This window comes from Parasteatoda tepidariorum, chromosome 9 (assembly GCF_982258835.1).
Source record: "Parasteatoda tepidariorum strain Cologne lab strain chromosome 9, Ptep-v5.0, whole genome shotgun sequence".
NCBI classification, from domain to species: Eukaryota; Metazoa; Arthropoda; class Arachnida; order Araneae; family Theridiidae; genus Parasteatoda; species Parasteatoda tepidariorum.
This window is the reverse complement of record NC_141763.1, coordinates 48,266,169-48,283,934: the sequence shown is the minus strand read 5'-3', so window position 1 is coordinate 48,283,934 and position 17,766 is coordinate 48,266,169. Positions and strand designations below refer to the sequence as shown.

Here is a 17,766-nt window from a genome sequence, read left to right as displayed (position 1 = left end):
AAAATTTTTATATAAAATTTATAACATAAAAACTTTTAACGAAAGGTTTGATTTAAAAACATGAATTAAAGAAAAAAAAAAGGTATCACTAGCTAACATGATTTAACAATTATAAGCGTGATACAGCATTATTTAACAATATTTGAGTCGTGATATTAATTATACACAGTTTAAAGTACTGTATCTGTATAAAGTGAAAAGAAAAATTTTTATAATTTATGCTAGAAAATTTTTAATTAAAAGTTTGATTGAAAAATACATAATTTTAAAAGAAAAGATATCACAAACAGGCCTGATTCAACAATTTTGAGTTCTAATTAATTAAAACAATTATGGTCAAATAATGATGTTATGAAATGAAAATCAAAAGTAGTTTCAAATAGTATATTATGTACCAAAAATAAATGTTTGAAAAATTAACTGAAAAAAAAAATATATGGATTACTGTTCAGTCATTTTATTCTCCCCAAGTTACAAGATTAGTTGAAGTTGTACTTCTGATATCGATCAACTATAAAACAATATTTTCTGCTGCATGCCAGAACATTCTAACTGATATAATTGTTTGAACATCTTCATTTGTTTAGCATGATATATTTATCTTGCCATCAGACAGATATCTGCTAAAATTAGCCAGAGCTGGGTACCCAGTACTGATTATTAAAGTTATTTTAAACGGCCCAGGTAATGAAATTCTAGCTGGGTAGGCCAGGTACTCGGTAAATCTCTAATTTAAACTAGCTCAAATAGATATTTATTTGAATGCAAACAAATACACAATATACATATAATTCACAGGTACTAAAAAATATACATCAATGCATTATTGATAAAATAAGACACTTTGTATAAACAAAGTATTCTCTAGAATTGCTAGAATATTTTCTTAGATGTAACATAACTAATACCATTATTTATCATGATGCCTCTTTCTTCTAAGAGAAAATTTATATTGGTCTGAAAACTTTTTTCTCCTCCTTCACCCATTGTAACAAAGATGCTGCCACCTTTATCCACATATTCTCTTAAATGATTAATCTATAAGGAAACGAAGAAAAAAAATAACTAATAAGCATAAATAGCAGTTCAGAAATGTATTGATATTTAAAATAAATAAATTAATATTTTTCAATTAACAGAAGTAATAGCAGATTACTGAAAGATTTTTGATTTATACTTATTTATGCAAACAATAAAGATTTCAAAGGTAGAAATAATTATGCTGTATACCTCAGTAATAGTGAATTTCTCTCGTGGTCCAGGTAATACAAACACTCCTGCCTTGGATAGAAGATCCGAAGTAATGTCACCTTGATTGCTAAATGAAAAAGTGTTTAAGAATTTAAACTGTCAAACAACACGGTAAACTGTGCACAAATTAAGACAAGCAATATTTCTCCATTATAAAAAATAGAACAATGGGTTTACTGTTTCAAAAAAGAGAGAATTTTATGAAATTCATATTTAAAAAAAACTATTATTGAACTCAGTATTGACTTCAGTTTCAAGCATAATGTCATAGCAACATCAAAATATAAGCTTTCGATAAGAAATATGAATAAGCAATCAGCAAAACAGATTTTATAAGAAAATCTAAATTAATACAATAAAATTTAAAATTAATTAGTCTAAAAATAAAAATAAGAGATATAATAAAAATATAATATATCCCCAAATAGTATTTCTGCTCAAATTGTTACCTTATACTTATAAAATGATATACAATTATAGGCCTAAATAGATTGATTTAGTTATTTCATATTCGACATGATTAGGAACTTCATTCGCACAATGAAACTTCAGCTTTGAATGTTGGTTCATCAAATAAAAGGGGAGAAAAAAAATTTATACATGACATTATTTTTAAATAAAAAGAAATTTCAATTAAGTTTTGACATTTTGTTACAAAAAAAAAGAAGAAAAAGTTTATTTTTGAATCACAATTTACTTTTAAAGTAGATGACTAGGGTCAATTGAAATAGATTTGAAGTTTTAATTTGTTTGTTTTCCTCTTTTGCATACTTATTTAATTATTATCTTTTTCAATAACTAATTAGGATAGAAATTCGTTAATCCACTGAGGGTTAAGCAAAAATTGGGAGAATGTTTCACCCCAATATTTTTCTATCTAACAACATGGAAAAACCAGTTTTGGTCTGCGGAGAAAACTACAAGTTAAAATGCAACTTTTTACACGCAGAACAGTCAGTGGGTTAAAGATCTCTCCAACTAGATAATAGGAAGATTTCACACTTTTCAGTTAGCCTCCGTACATAAGATTTGAAACAACTGAGCATGCTCGCATTTATCTTAGATGCTATGGTAGGTTGGTGTGATTCACGTTACAAAGACGAAACTACAAGTATGTTGTTTATAACAGCTAAATGTTGTTTTCTGTTTAAGCCTACCTTTGAACATCGACATGGAATGTTAATTTGAAGAAATCTATTGACAGAATTTAGAAATTAATTGTATGATATAAAAATTGGTTGATTCAATAAAAAAATTTTTTTTATTGGGTTTTGATTAACATTATAGTTGTCTAATTGCGCTAGTTCCATAAGAAACTAGATATATTTTGGCTCTTTCAAAATAATAAATTATATTAATTTTAATTATACAATTCCGTTAAAAATTTAACTTCAATAATATTTTTTTATTCGGCAAGAAATGCAGGATTTGTCTGATTTTATTTTGAAGTTAAGTGATGCTCTATTTTTTTCACTTTAAATTGCTTAAAGCAAAAAACCTTACTCTGGTACAAAAGTGCCCAATACTTGTAGCATTTGAATTATTATTATCAGAATCAGTTTGATATTTATTTTAACTTCTAATAGTTATGAATTCAGTTAGACACAAAAAATATAAATAATATTTTCAATATATAGAATTGCTGTTATCAAAATATAAGAGTAAGAGAGGTTATTTATATAAAAAAAAAATATTACACTGAAATTATACTTTCATTTTTTTTATAAATACTTATACATAAATTTAAAGGAATAATCAACCTTTTATTATTTAGGTTTTAGAAACAAGAACTAAATTTCTTAAATTTTCAACTACAAATCTAAGTAAGAAGCTGCATTCTTTATCACTAAATTCATCAAAATCTATAATCTTCCAAATTTTTCTGCTCATAAAACTGCAGTTTTACAAAGAACAAAACATCTTAAAATGTATGCCATACCTTGGAAGAGATTGTCTACGTCCATTATAAATGTTTGTTTTGATTTTGAGGTCATTGTTAAAATATTCCACTATGTTAGCATTTTCAACTTATGGGTTTTTGTAAAATCTCTGATTTTCCTTTACATATGTTTGATATTTTTTCACGGGTGCATGTGTATTTCATCAGAGCTGACGTATGCGCAATTGGAAGCACAATTACTTAAAATCTTACACATGGAAGCAAACATAAATTTGCTAAATCTCCTTATTATGTCAAACACCAAACTAGACTTTAAGACAAAGGACAACAATCTTTTTAAAACATCTAAATAAATCTCTTTTCAAACAACTAAATATAAGTTTTTTAGATACATTAAGCACACAAATAGAACAAATATTGGGTTCTCCATAATAGTTTTTTTTTTGAATGGCGGCCCACCCCACGTGCCCTTTGATTCCAATAAATGCGTCGTTTTTGTAAAAATAAACAGCCATTCCTTTAAAACACTGCCATTTTATTCAACTTCCATTCTGAAAAAAAAATTAATTCACTGTTTAAATAGCAATTACTTACTGGTAAAATTATCTGTGTTTATAGGTTTAATTCTGATTTACAAATATTTATTTCGTTAGGATACTTCTCAACAGATTAAAGTTTTAAAATGATCTTTTCGAGGATATCAATTTATCTTTTGAGTGATTTTATAAACAATCTTTTGTTTAAAAAAATGCACCAATAAATATTCATTTTCTCAAAATTTTCCTGTTCCGCAGTGGACTGATTGTTAAGACACGGTTCCCAGCAGATCACCGAAATCAAGCATCACTGGCTACGGTCAGTGTGCAGGTGGGTGACCACTTAGATCAGTCTGCGTAGGGACTGAGGGTGTGCGGTCCTCGTTAAACTGTTCTACCATAAAGTGCTCGACTTCGCATGCAGGTCGTCGGGCTACCAAAGTGGGGGTGCCATCCCCTCTGCAGAGGATCAAAATTGTGATGGCATGTCTTCGGATCATCCTCAGGGGCGTTTCCCAGACCGTCGCCTATAGCCCATTGTGTAGCTCTAGGGCGACGTAAATTAACTACAGCTACAACAACTCAAAATTTTCCGGTTTAAATTATAAAAAAAAAAAGCTTTCGAACGATTTATAAATTAATCATTTTTTTTAGTTGACTTTTTCTGAAAAATAAATTATGTACAGAGATTACCTTTTAGTATGCCTTTAATTTTATTTTTTTAATAAACTATAAATTTTTCTCTTATTTTAATAAAGAGACAGAATTACTTTTTGAAATATACACATAAAAAAGTATGAGAGTTTAAAAAATTTTGAGCAAAACTCAAAGTGCCCTTCTCAGAGAAGAAGTGCCCTGCTCTTTTTTATTCCTAAGGAGATCTTTGAAAATATAATGAATTAAATGTTACATGAAATCAAAACTTTTTTTACAAATGTATCCTTATTCTGAGAGATTTACTGACTTAAATTTTACTAAATAGAATAGCATATAACATAGTAAGTTACAGTGAAATTCAGCGAAGAAAAATTACTTAAAATTAAAATTAAGAAATCTATACCTGAATGTTTTGAAACCTTCCATTTTAAGACGCCTGGACAAGACTGAATAGCCTTCACTCAAAGTAAACATTTCATTCTTTGAACCATTGAAAATGACGACTTTACTCTTAACTGCAGCATCTCCCTCAAACTATAAATAAATTATTTCAATTATACTAATAAATACACTACCCTACAATAATGAAAGAGAGAGACTTTCTGTTTTTGACATTTCTTTAAGTTTCTCAAGAAATACTCAAAGGTAACTTAAGAGATGCTTAGTTCATGTGATTTTTCATACTTAGCAATAAAATGTAAAGCTTACAGATGTTTGAAAGACCTAAAATAAATTACGAAAGAAAACAAGTATTTTTGTAAGTCCTATGCCAGAAAATCAAGCTTGTAACTTGTATCGATTACTTAGGTTATTTTTAATAACTGCATAAAGTAGTGAAAAAATATTTATGGCGCTATGGAGGAATTTTTATTATTAATGATGGATTATTGATATTATAAAGACACATAACGACATATTATGGAGACATTTTTATAAAAAATAAATTTTTTGGTATGAAAATGTGTAACTTCATGTGTTATAGATAAATGTAGCTACAAATAGCATAAATAGGAAATATAATTTCTTTTAGGTATTTCTGAGTGTTAACATTGGTCAGAAATCCCAATCACACAAAGTAGCTCGAAATTAACAGAGGTTCGGACCACTGTAAAATAGTAAAAAGTGGTCTAATCCCAGACCAGAAATTGATGTTAAGGAGTGGTGCTTGGTTTTTGTTTTTATTTATTTATTTTTAAATTTCAGTTTTGAGTTTCGGTCTGTATTATTTCAAACTAGTATATTTCATCATAATGGTGAACTTTAGAAATTTTTTGCAAGCCAGTTTTTCAATTACATTCATTTTATTAACTTAAACAAAAAATTTAAAAGACACATGTAATGGATCAATTAAAAATGTGTACCCGATTTATTAATATTTAGTCACTGTTTCTTGTGCCAGTGACTAAATTTCTAGCTCTGAATAATATGTTTTAGGAATATTTCAACACGAGTACCTGTTCATAGTCCCTAAGATTGTTAAAAGGCTTTGGGACCCCTATATATTTTATAAATACAGTCGAACCTCTCTAACTCGAACCTCGATTACACAAATTTTTCAATATCTCGAAGAAAAAATAATTCCCTTCAAATTTCCTATACACTAAAAAAAAAACTTGATTTAACGAATTTTTTGTTCTAATCCCTCGATAACTTGAATTTTTTTCTACATAAATAGAGTAGATTTTTTTCTAAAATTAAAATAATATTCCAAAAAAATAAAAAATGGCAGACAAGGCATGGAATGATGTGTAATGAATAACTTCTAGAAGTCTGGATTCATTAAAGATCACGAAAGTAGTCAAACAATCAATATTGTTAATTCTGCTGAAAACTACACCGAAAATGATTAGGACAGATTGACCGGACTCATGAAGCTTGATGACATGGAATTTCATGACTTTGTAAACGTAGATGATGCAGTAACAGTGTGTGGTCAGTGGGATGACAATGATATCATCGCTCAAACGTAAGCTTCTTGTGAACTATCAGAAGAAGAGGATGAGGAAATCGAAGATTTACCGCCCAATGTTACTAACAAACAAGCACTTTCTGCAGTGGACACTGTAAGGAGATTTATAGAGAGGCAGCCGAATATGTTACAGGAGACATTTAAAGCTATAGTCCACTTAGAAAGTGTTATAGACTAATTTTCTTACACATCTCTAAAGCAAACAACAATTGAACCTTTTTTTAAATGAAAGTGTAAAAAGTGTTTTAGAATATGTATGGAATAGTAAATAAGGTATGTAAAGAGCATTTTTCTTTATTCTACCATCGATAACATGCGGTTTTCGATAATTCGAATCTCAATTCGAATTTTCGATATCTCGAATTTTTTCTCCTCTCCCTTCAAGTTTGAGATATTGAGGTTTGACTGTACTTATATTTTAATAAAATATAGATACTTACTTGATAGGTACCAGTAATACTCTATAAAACTATTACCCTGATATGATAATTCTTTTTATTTTTTTCTGTGTTAGTGTCGAGTTGCTGCCACACTTAGTGACAAATTATAATATAATTTGCCACAAACGTCAAATTAAGAATTAATAAAAACTATATTTGTTTTAATTTGTGAAGCTGAAATAATTCCAGATTTTCTCTAAAAATAGGAAAAGTTACGAGCCTTTTAAATTACTTATGGATATATATATATGGATTATTATCAAAATAATTTCAAACAAGATAGAGCTTCAGAAACAATAATCTGAACTAAACATAGCTTTGTTTTTTCGGTTTCATGAAGTGATATCCTCCTGACAACATGTATTGCTTTTAAACCAGTTTTGATTACATTTCCGAATCATTACAAGAATTTTTTAACAATAACTCAAACAAATAGCTTTTTCGTAGTTTCATTAAGTGATATAATTCTACATAGTTGAGTGTAGTAGAAGATTTAGAAAAGGTAATAGCCCGACAAATATATTTAGTGTGGACAGTTATTAAACTATTTTTAAAACATTATTGAATCATTATAAAAATTTCAGAAACGATAAGTCAAACATATATGCATAGCTTTGTTTTTGTATCGTTATGAAGTGATATAATTTTACCTGGCTTGGTGCAGTAGGAGCCATTATTTATTTAAAAATTAAGTATCGTCAACAAATTGATTAAGTATTTAAAAGGGCAATTATGTTCATTTTTGTCATTAAATATATCATGATTTCAATTAAAATATGATTTTGAGACGACCATAGAGAGCCAAAATATTAACATGTTTGTTTATATCGCAGTTTGCAGTTAATAATGCTATCTTTAAATTTTGCAATAAAATTTTTTCACAGCTTTTAAAATTTTTAAGTAAAAGCAATTTTATTTATTATTGCTATTTAATTATCAGTCTTAGACGCCAAACAACGTCCTAAATTAGGTGATTTTTATAAAATAATATAGGACGCTTAATTTAACTGCAGCCCTAACTGATAACATTTCATCTCACAACTTTTGTAAACAAAAATATCGAAACATGTTGGAAGATGGTAAGAAATGTAATTTTTTATAAATAATGCTTTAGATAAATAAAAATTTTGTTATTCCTGAGATTTCAATGTATTCAGTATCTGTTTTTTTTTTATTTAAAAAATTATCTGTTGAAAAATTTTCTGGAGTACTTTGCAACTACATTAATATATTCATGCTCTTAATTAATACTTAGTTACTATATTTTTTTAATCTTTTTTTCAATTTTATTTTTCTTAAACAATTTTGAATTAGGGGAATTACATTGCTACTGAAATGATAGATTTTTGATAAAATTATTAATATATTCGTCCAATTGTAACAATTTAATGTTGGAGAACACAGTTGTGAAAATTTTGCAAGTCTTCCTTCTGTAAAACGTTTGATAAGGTTACGATAAAAAAAATTTATTAAGCCTGTTTCAATATTTACAAGCTTCTAATACTGAATTGACTAGCCGAGGGAAATTACTTTTCATATACATGTTTAGCTGCCTTTATTAGACAATTTTCCTATATGATATATTAACTCTAGTAGTTGCTGTGAGATATCATATTCAATTCGATGCCCTTTTTTTGTAAGTTTAATATTCAAATCTACTCATTAAACATGATTTACTTTGACAATTACGAGAACATTATCTGCTTTCATAATTTAAAGAACTTAATCTGTTATTGGTGGCATATAAAAAGTAATAATAATAACTATTGCTGCAGCACCTGTTTGGTTAAAGTAGGTTCCTATTTCTCCGTTTTCTGAGTATCTATATTAGTATATTATGAACCTGTTACCATAGTGCCTATATCAGTAGGATGAGGTACTTTTTACCACTATTAATAAAACATCAATGATAGTTTGACAATTTTTTTTAGCTGCATGGTGGTATAGTTTGTTATATAAAAAAATAATAACCTTAGTAAAATTATTTTAATATTGCTTTAAAATTCTTTATTAAGTGTAACATATTTTTACTGTCATTTTTTAAAAGTTTTTTCTTTGGTAACGTAATTAGGAAACAAAATAAATGTTAGATGTTTTAAATCTTTAATTAGCATTCTAAGTGATACTAGTTTTTGAATCCTAAATTTAACCTTAATGATTTTTTTGTTATATTTTATTCCAGAAAGAGTAATCCCAATAAGGGGTAAACCCAAGTCTGGAAGAGTATGGAAAAATGACAAAAATCGGTGAGTATAACGGTGAATATATTATCGGTGAATATATTTTTTCTGTCTTAATTTAGTCATATTAACGTGCGAGAACTGAATTTTAATCAATATGTGAGAACATTATTTATGCAATGAAATTTTAAAAATAATTTATTTTTAACAGAGACATTTCTTTGTCACGAATGTTGGCACACTACACTTTTATTTCAGTGAAGATTCAAAATAAAATATGTTTTTTTTTTCTTGCTGAAAAATTCACAATCCACCGATAGAAGATGATACGGTAGAATATTTTTGAAACCTTGGGATCATTGCATTAGTAGTGTATGTAATAAAAAGAAGAAAGAAAAGAAGCAACATAATTATAACAGCGATAAAGTTATGTTTATTAAAATATTTTATTGGAATGAATTAAAGAATAGAAATAATAGCAAGATACATTATAATAACAATGTGGATGGTGCTTGCATTAATTTTATATTGCCAAAATCAGTACACTGGTCTGAAGTCACCCTGTAAAAATATTCAGTGGTGTGCAAAATCACAGACCGTGGAATTTGTTCTTCATTGGAAAATTTTTCTCTCCCTTTCTCACAGATTGCCAGCATTATCAAACCTCAAACCACATTCACCGATAAACGATGGTAGAGTAAACGTAAGTTCATTTGTTGTGTGGATTTTCAGTACTTTGCTTTGATGATGCTCTAATTCCAGTGCAGAGGGATTTTATCTTATTATTTGGTAGATTGCTAATTAGAAATATAAATAAATTTTTTAAGTGGTGTAGCAAATAATTTGCCATATTTGCAACACATGTTTGCTTATTATATTGTTTCATTTTTTAGATTATAGAATTATTTATTTAATTTTAAAAAAAATATGGAGATATGGTGTAAGAGCTCCATTAAAAAAAAAGGACACACTACAAAATAAGATTGAATTTGAGAAAAATGGAATAGAATGAATTGGATTGCCCACGTGATTCGAATGAGTGACGACAACACAATAAAAAAGATACTGCTTTTGAGATTTTATTTTTTTATGTGCTTTATTCACCTGTTAACTCAATTAGCAAAATAAATTGACAAATGAGATGGACCTCGTTATTTCCAGAATTATTTAAGGAAACTAAAAAATCATTTCATACAATTTTAAAATTTGTTTATGCAAAAATAATAATGAGAAATAATTTTTTATTATTTTATTCCATAATGGATAAAAGCAAATTTAATTGTAAGGTAGAGGTATCAATTATTATTATTTTGTAATATAATTCAAACTATAAAACTTCAACAAAATTGGTTTAATATTTTGTAAGAAATCAAATGTTTGAAACTGAATAACTCTAAAGCTTTTTTCCCAATTTTGTTTTTCAACATTTAAAATGGCATACTTTAAAATAATGTTAGAATTCATAATTATTGTAAATTAAAATATCAGATTTAAATAATTAACTTATTTAAGGTTAGGCCCTTGAACTATTAATATTGAATTCTAATCGGTAAAACTCTGATCATTAGCTCAAATTTTACTCAAGATCTACACTCTTTGTGCACTGTACATCCTTGATAATTGAACGGCACTATCTAACCAAAATTGTGATTAATGTATGTATTTTATTTTTAGGTTTTCCAGCATGTGTCAAGTAAAACCATTAAAATCTTCTTGGGAGAAAAAAGTGAAAATCCGTGAGGAGCAAAAAGCAATGAAGTTGCATGCATTAAGAATAAAAGAGGAAAAGGAAAAAGAAGAACAGGTATTTCAATATTTATTTGTTATGCATTTTGGTAATAAATGTTTCATAAATTGCCACAATAATTTGAATGAACAATATGAAGATACTTATAATAGTCTTCTATAATATATGATAGTTTTCTTTTGGATTCGATTCGTCAATTTTTCATTTTTAAAACGAAAATGTCGAAGTTGTAAAGCTGTTGTCAGCTATATAAAATGTTTCATTTTCCAAAACTCTATCTCACTTGAAATAAATATCACAAAAAGTTCTTTTTGGAACTTTTTTAATAGTCTATGTTAGTAATATTTCTAAAATCCAACAGATGACACTCTGTGCAGCAATGTAAAGTTGATTGTTATTTAAATTCCTGCCTGACACTGTAGCATTAACATCTTACCTTTTTTGTTATTAAAATATATTTTCTGTTGAAGGTGTTTTATAATGATTTGAACCCCATGATCATCATATTTAATAGTCTATAGCTAATTTCCTTTTATCATAAACTTTACATTCAGTATAATAAATCTGCTTTTTTTTTTTTTTTTTTCAAAATGTTTCTTAAAAACTTTTTTATTTTTTTAGTTGCGTAAACAACGTAGAAAAGCTAAAATCGAGCGACAAAAAGAAAATGAAAGAAAAGCTGAGATTGTACAAGTTGTAAGTATTGCATTAAAGTTTTTTTTATGTGTTAGCAGTTCTGCTTTTTTTTCTATTTAGTTTTAATTGCTGATTTAACTTTCAAATGTTCGAGTTAATCCTATGTACTTTTCAATTGACTGAAAACAGTACAAAGTTGATGTAAATTCTACATATCCTTATTTTCTTCTGATATGATTATATATTTATAATTTTTGTGTGATTATAAACAAAAACGTTATTTTTTCTTACGTGAAAATATTCTTCATTATTTCAAATTACAATAAATACGTTTTTCTAAAAATAACTATAAAAACTATATGCTTTTAAAAAAAATTAAAAACGTGTCGCTGTGTTATCAATGCATTTGCACTTTTAACAATAGTATTTTTTTTAAAATTTATACTGGCCATTAAAATTGCTTCTCCGTGAATCTGGTATGCCACTCTTGTGAAATTTGCTTAACATATAAAACATAGTGCCATTAAGATATAAACAGGGGTCGCATTCCCCCTAAAATTTGTAAAATTCCTAAAACTATGTGCAAACCCTAAAATTCCTAAAAATCTGATAAAATTTTGTTGGTGTTCCTAAAAAATGAGAGTTATAGGCTAAATATAAATAAAAAAGCAATAATCTAAAATATAAGAATTTAACTACATTAATTAAAACTGTTTTAATTTTGCCACATGGGAATTCCGATCCTGAGAGAGTTTTTTCGATAAATAAAGCAATGCTTAATGTGAGTCACCATGAGAATACAGTGAAACCTCCCTTAAGTGGACATTCATGGGACCAAAAAATTTGTCCGTTTATGAGAGTTGTCCGTTTACGGGAAGGGTACCCTAATAACGAAATTTAACACCGAAAATTGTTTTTAGAATATTCTCAAAGATGTAGAAATAATTAGATAATATCTACAAGGATACTGTAAATATCTGCAAGAATATTTATTTAAACAATAAGAAAGATAAAAAAAGAATATATAAAGAAGTTTGATATAAATACATAATTCTGGATGTAGCTACAGATAAATAAATATAATTTTCCTATTAGCATAGATACTCAAGTTAGACATATGATACCAAATAGGACCGTACTGTCCTCAGTCCGTTTCAATTATTAGGTTCATGTCCCCTTACACCTACTTATCATTTGACATGGAACATGGTTAATACCTTCTTGGAAAATCAACCTCCCATGATTCACAGAAAAAAAAAGTAATGCATACCTGTAAGTCATGACGACCTATGGAGATGATTATTCGCAATTGATCAGCTATCAAGTGTCTGAATAAATGTTTCATTTATATAAACACCTCAAAGATTATACTTCTGTTCTCTTTTTTTTACCCCAGTTGTGTTAAATACAGTCTTCAAATTGATAAGAAAATTGAAGAAATTTTCAATGGGGAAGAAGCATTGAGAGAAGTCATTTCAACTTGAGGGGTCTCATAACCTGTGTGGTCCAGATGAAAAGATCAAAAGATGCCAATGTCAGAATTATTTCAGGAGTGCAGTACCATTTTCTCTCCTTTCTTTACAAAGATAAGGCAAAGTGACAGGAGAAAGATTGATTTTTCGGTGGTGAACTAGCTTAACAATATTTTTAGTTATGGATAAAGAAAAAGGTTTATTTACATGCTTTAAAAATGGTGAAAAGTTGAATTTTTTTAGCTTGCAATTTATTTAGAAAAAGTAGTGTCGGGTTTGTAGAGATAAAAAACAATGTTTCAGGACCAAAATGATTGTCCGCGTCCGGTTACGGGAATGTCCGCTTTGCGGAGAATGTACGTAACGGTTTATTCATAGAAGATTCCCGGGGAATTAAAAATATGTCTGTATTGAGAGGCGTCCGTTTTGAAAGTGTGTCCTTAACAGGAGGTTTCACTGTACTATTATGTCTCTTAGACTAATCAAAGATACCATTCGAAATTATGGAGGAGCGTTGAAGATCACCACAAAACTATTGAGGGCAGTAAAAGAATCTCACAAATCATATCAAGAATGTATTAGAAAAATGATCATGATTAATTGGTTTTTCTCTAACTTCTAATATAAATTGCTGATTTGAAATCTAATAATATTACTCAATAGTTTTTCTTAATAAAGTAAGGTAAAGGGTAATAATAAAGTTTTGATTAAGAAGGTAAAAATTAAATAAAAATCCAAGTTGGTGTTAATTTATTTTTTTCTCTTGATTTATTCTCACTTTTGCCTGTTCCTGAATTATGCACTTAATTTCTGATAGGTAATATGTGATGTTGAAATTTCATTTTTACACTTTAGAGATTTCATTCTTGACTTAATAAATTTCAGAGCTTTATTTTATGGCTTGCAATTATTTATGATATGTGTGGATGAATTGTAATAATCTTCTGTTATGTAATAAACTACCGTGGGATCTGTTTTTATCCTAGCGAAATCATACATTACCCCTAAAATTTTTTGAAAAAAGTTCCTAAAATTACCCTAAAACTTTAAAAAACTTTGCTGCTACCCCTGTATAAAACATGCAATGAATTATTCAATTTGCATTTTAACTTTATTTTTGATTTAAAAATTTGTTATAATGCCTTGTATAAGAAGGATAAATTCTTATACATGTGTCTTACTTTAATTAAGAAAAAATTATAGCTTGGTCCATCCCCCTCGAGAATAGTATTGTTGCCTTTGTACATATGCTGATCACCTCTTATTTGCATATCTGGCATTTGAAACATCAATCGTTACATTTCAATTGTTAAACCCATGGATCTGTACTGTTTTCAAAAGATCTCTGGTGCTATTTTCCTTCCTTGATACAAAACATGTTTGAAAGTCACCATTATCAGCATGTTGTCCCAATTTTTGAATAGTCGATAATGTCTTGTCCATGGTTACCAAATGAGTGACTTAGCACTACTCAATTCTGTGAATCAACTAAGGCGTGATATTAAGGCTGCATTGACTTATGCTATCACAAATGCCAAGCACTCTCTGTTTAACTCCGTGCCAGAGGTGGAAACTTTTTATAATGGTTTTTCAGGATCTATATGTCCTAATTTCCTGTAAATTTAATCAATTGCTCGCTCCCTTATATCCAATAAATATCCGGTCATTTGCATTCTCTTCTGGTGTAGCGCTTTGTAGTCACATGAGTAATTAGTGGTTTATTTGCAACTTATTTCGTAAATCAGATTTTTAATGTTTATAATTTAGCTAGAAAATCTTTCTTATAAAAATTCCTCATTTTCATCTCCGAATTTTTTTGTCAAGATATTCATTCAATATGTTTTCCATGTGACATTATGTATTTGGTTGGACGCCAGGCAGTATTCTTTTTTTCTTCACATTTCTATAGTATCAAACTCTTTATATTTTTCTTTGCAATTATAAAATGTTCTTTAACAAGTCGAATGACAATCAGTGTAGCAATGTTTCAAACATCAGTGAGTGTGCCTAGGTTAATGATAATGTCTATCATGATATACTCTTAGTGAGAGTATCACTGTTGAAGTTGTAATAAAGTAAATCGATGCACTGCCTTTAAAGAACAAATGTTGTTTAAGATGTATGTGTAAAGTTTGATACCTAACTATGCTTATTTGCAAATAAAGTCTAATGAAAAGAAAATGTATGGAGCGAAATGAAGATTTAAAAGATGCATGCTGAGTATTTTGTATATATATATTTCTATATATGTATGCATATATATATGTGTGTGTATATATCTGTACAGTGAAACCTCCTGTTATGGACACTCCTGTCAAACGGATGCCTCTCAATACGGACATGTTTTTTTTTTCCCCAGTGAATTTTTTATGAATAAACCTGTACATTTTCCACACAGCGGACACTCGGGTAACCGGACATGGACAGTCATTTTTGCCCTGGTGTGATGTTTTCTATCCTTCAAACCGGACACTACATTTTCGAAATTTGAAAGGAAAAAAACTATTTCTGCTTTAAAAAAAAAATTCAAAATTTCTTCATTTTTCACCTTGCCTTATCTTCGCAAAGAAAGGCGAGAAAATTATACTACTCTTGTGAAATAATGCTGACAGTGACATCTTTTCATCAAGACAACACAGGTTATGAGATCCCTCAAGTTGAAATGAAGTCTTAAATACTCTCAATGCTTCTTCTCTACTGAAAATAGGTCCTCATGCCTTACAGGTATACATTGCTTTTTTTTTGTAAGGAGGTATTAACCACGTTACCTATCAAGTGATAGGTATTATAAACCTAATAATTGATGACTAAAATCTTGTATTCGGTATCATGTGACTAACTTGAATATCTGTGTTAATAGGAAAATTACATTTATTTTTCTGTAGCTACATCTGAAGTATTTATATCAAACTTTTTCATATATTCCTTTTAGATAGAAAAAATAAATTTTTTTTTTTTTGAAGTTTAAATAAATATCCTTGTAGATAGTTATTGTAGATTATTTAATTATTTCGATATCTTTGAAAATATTCTAAAAACAATTTATGGTGTTAAACTTCATTAGTAGGGTACCCTTCCTGTATACGGAAATTTTTTTTGGTTGCAAGAATTTCGGCTTGACCGAGATTTCACTGTGTATATATGCCTGCATGTATATAATTTTTTCATTTCTTTGTCAAGTGCTGTTTTTTAATTAGTTTCTTAATTGCAGATTAAAAACTCAGCTAAAATTAAGAGAATGTCTAAGAAGCAGTTGAGGACAATTGAAAAAAGAGATACAAATCCTACAAATACATGAAAATGTTGTGTAGTACTTATAACATGTAAATAAAGATTTCAATGTGTTATTTGTTGTATTGCAGTATCTACCTTGTATTATTCTTTTAATAAAAACTTTAACAAAGTTTTTCAAAATTTTTAATTTTTATGATAAGCTTACAATTTCAATCTCTTAAATTCAAATTAGTGCCCGAGTGCTAAAATTATGAAGAAAAAAATTTTGTTCAATTAAAAGAAAGATTTCACATAAGCGAACCTGTGCTGCTACAGTCCGCCTGTGATAGTAAGGAGCTACTCACCCAAATGTGTGGGTGTAGAAAAGGATTAAATAAGTGATGCAAAATAAAAAATTTCCACTTTCAAACGTTTAACTCTTGAAATGCAAGGGAGCCAATTACTGTATCGAAGAATGAGTTTATTAATTATCTATATTCACACGCACCTCAAAAGTGTTTAATAGAGCTTACTTTTGCATCATAAAAATTATTCAGTTAAAAATTCTTATCTTAGATTCAAAATAAGAATGCTTTAAAGTCCTTGTTTTTTTTCCTTTAAAAGGAAGAGCAAAAATAATTTTTTTTATTTTTATAATGTCATTTATTAATTTCTCTTTTCTTTTCAAAAATCCTATTTTGTTGAAATAAGTTGTCATGCGAATTCGAGTTATCTTTTTTTGACGAGTAATTTCACATCATTAGATGTTATTTGATGTCAGTAGTTATTTGGAATTTTTCTATGTGGTTTTTCAATCCAGCTTTCTGCTGTTTTTTATATTATGTTTCGACACACGAATTTCAAAATTGAGTTATTATTTTGACATATTTGATTTAATAGTAAATCTATTTATTTTAGTTGTTTTGTCAGTAATTTTTACATGGTTTTTTAAATTTCGATATTTTTAAATTAACGCGATGTAGTTCCTTTACCCGAATTTCAGACTGCAGTAACAACCATTAACGATTTATTGGAAAATCGGTCTTGGTAGTATTTTATCCAATCGAGATTTTTCAGAGTTTATTCCCCCATCCCGGGGGGTAAACCCCTGGTCGTGTGTGCAATTGTTTAAAAACTGCATAAAATGCTAACTGCTCGCACGTGCGTGAATCACCTGCAGTGAGAATGCTTCGTAATTTTTTTATTCATTTATTTTTTCACGCTTTCGATTGGCAGAGATTTCTTCCTAATTTTACGTGGTTAAGAGAGTTTTTTTTTTTACAATTATATATCTACAATTACTATTCTGCTTAAATTTTTAAGTTCAATATTTTTAATACGACATATATTTCTCGCTATTTTTATACTTTATTACGTCATGTCTTTTTTACTTTTGAGCTAGTACTTATTGACGCTCTCCATTCACGACGATTCCAGTGTAAAATCCGTTTTTCCAATTGCCTTTTCATCCCTTTCATTTGATGTTATATTTTTTCTTAATCATGAAAATCAGGTGTAACGTAACAACTATTTATTAACGTTTTCTTTCAAAAATCCTTTTTTTACTCACTTAGCTCTAAACTGATTTCACTTTTTTTCTTTCTTTTATTATTGGGTAGGCAGACCTGCCAACTCTCCTGCTTTTGCCTCAAATCTTCGCCCTCCTGCCGTTAGGATGTTTTCTCCTGCTCTTTTCTATTTAGTGCACAACAGAGAGAGAGAGAAAAAACAAGCGATCATCCGCACGTAGGATACAACCCCCGTT

The 17,766-nt window shown here is 28.5% G+C and overlaps 2 protein-coding genes across 3 annotated transcripts in view; one reads left to right on the top strand and one right to left on the bottom strand.

Moving 5' to 3' along the window:
• LOC107445484 (intraflagellar transport protein 52 homolog) overlaps positions 1 to 17,766 on the bottom strand; it is a 39,628-nt gene that overhangs the window by 13,930 nt on the left and 7,932 nt on the right. Inside the window, exons 1-4 of one of the 2 annotated variants that reach the window (XM_016059886.4) lie at positions 7,404 to 7,591; positions 4,748 to 4,878; positions 1,231 to 1,318; positions 909 to 1,038 (exon numbers count right to left, since the gene is read on the bottom strand). In XM_016059886.4, the coding sequence (XP_015915372.1) occupies positions 909 to 1,038; positions 1,231 to 1,318; positions 4,748 to 4,878; positions 7,404 to 7,427 (373 nt within the window). In that variant the 5' untranslated portion in view covers positions 7,428 to 7,591. Of the gene's footprint in view, positions 1 to 908; positions 1,039 to 1,230; positions 1,319 to 4,747; positions 4,879 to 7,403; positions 7,592 to 17,766 lie in introns of those variants that run through there. The other variant, XM_016059885.4, reaches the window with a different exon arrangement.
• LOC107445486 (coiled-coil domain-containing protein 86) lies at positions 7,704 to 16,194 on the top strand. The gene is made up of 5 exons (XM_016059887.4): positions 7,704 to 7,832; positions 8,936 to 8,999; positions 10,608 to 10,737; positions 11,302 to 11,376; positions 16,000 to 16,194. Exons 1-5 carry the CDS (start codon positions 7,820 to 7,822, stop codon positions 16,084 to 16,086), a joined length of 369 nt encoding a protein of 122 aa, XP_015915373.1. The 5' UTR covers positions 7,704 to 7,819; the 3' UTR covers positions 16,087 to 16,194.

What these genes read in the sequence shown, in the direction of transcription:
- LOC107445486 (XM_016059887.4), top strand. An exon ending in AAAAGGAAAAAGAAGAACAG is followed by an intron (nt 10,738 to 11,301) that starts GTATTTCAATAT and finishes TTATTTTTTTAG; the next exon opens with TTGCGTAAACAACGTAGAAA. An exon ending in AAGCTGAGATTGTACAAGTT is followed by an intron (nt 11,377 to 15,999) that starts GTAAGTATTGCA and finishes TCTTAATTGCAG; the next exon opens with ATTAAAAACTCAGCTAAAAT.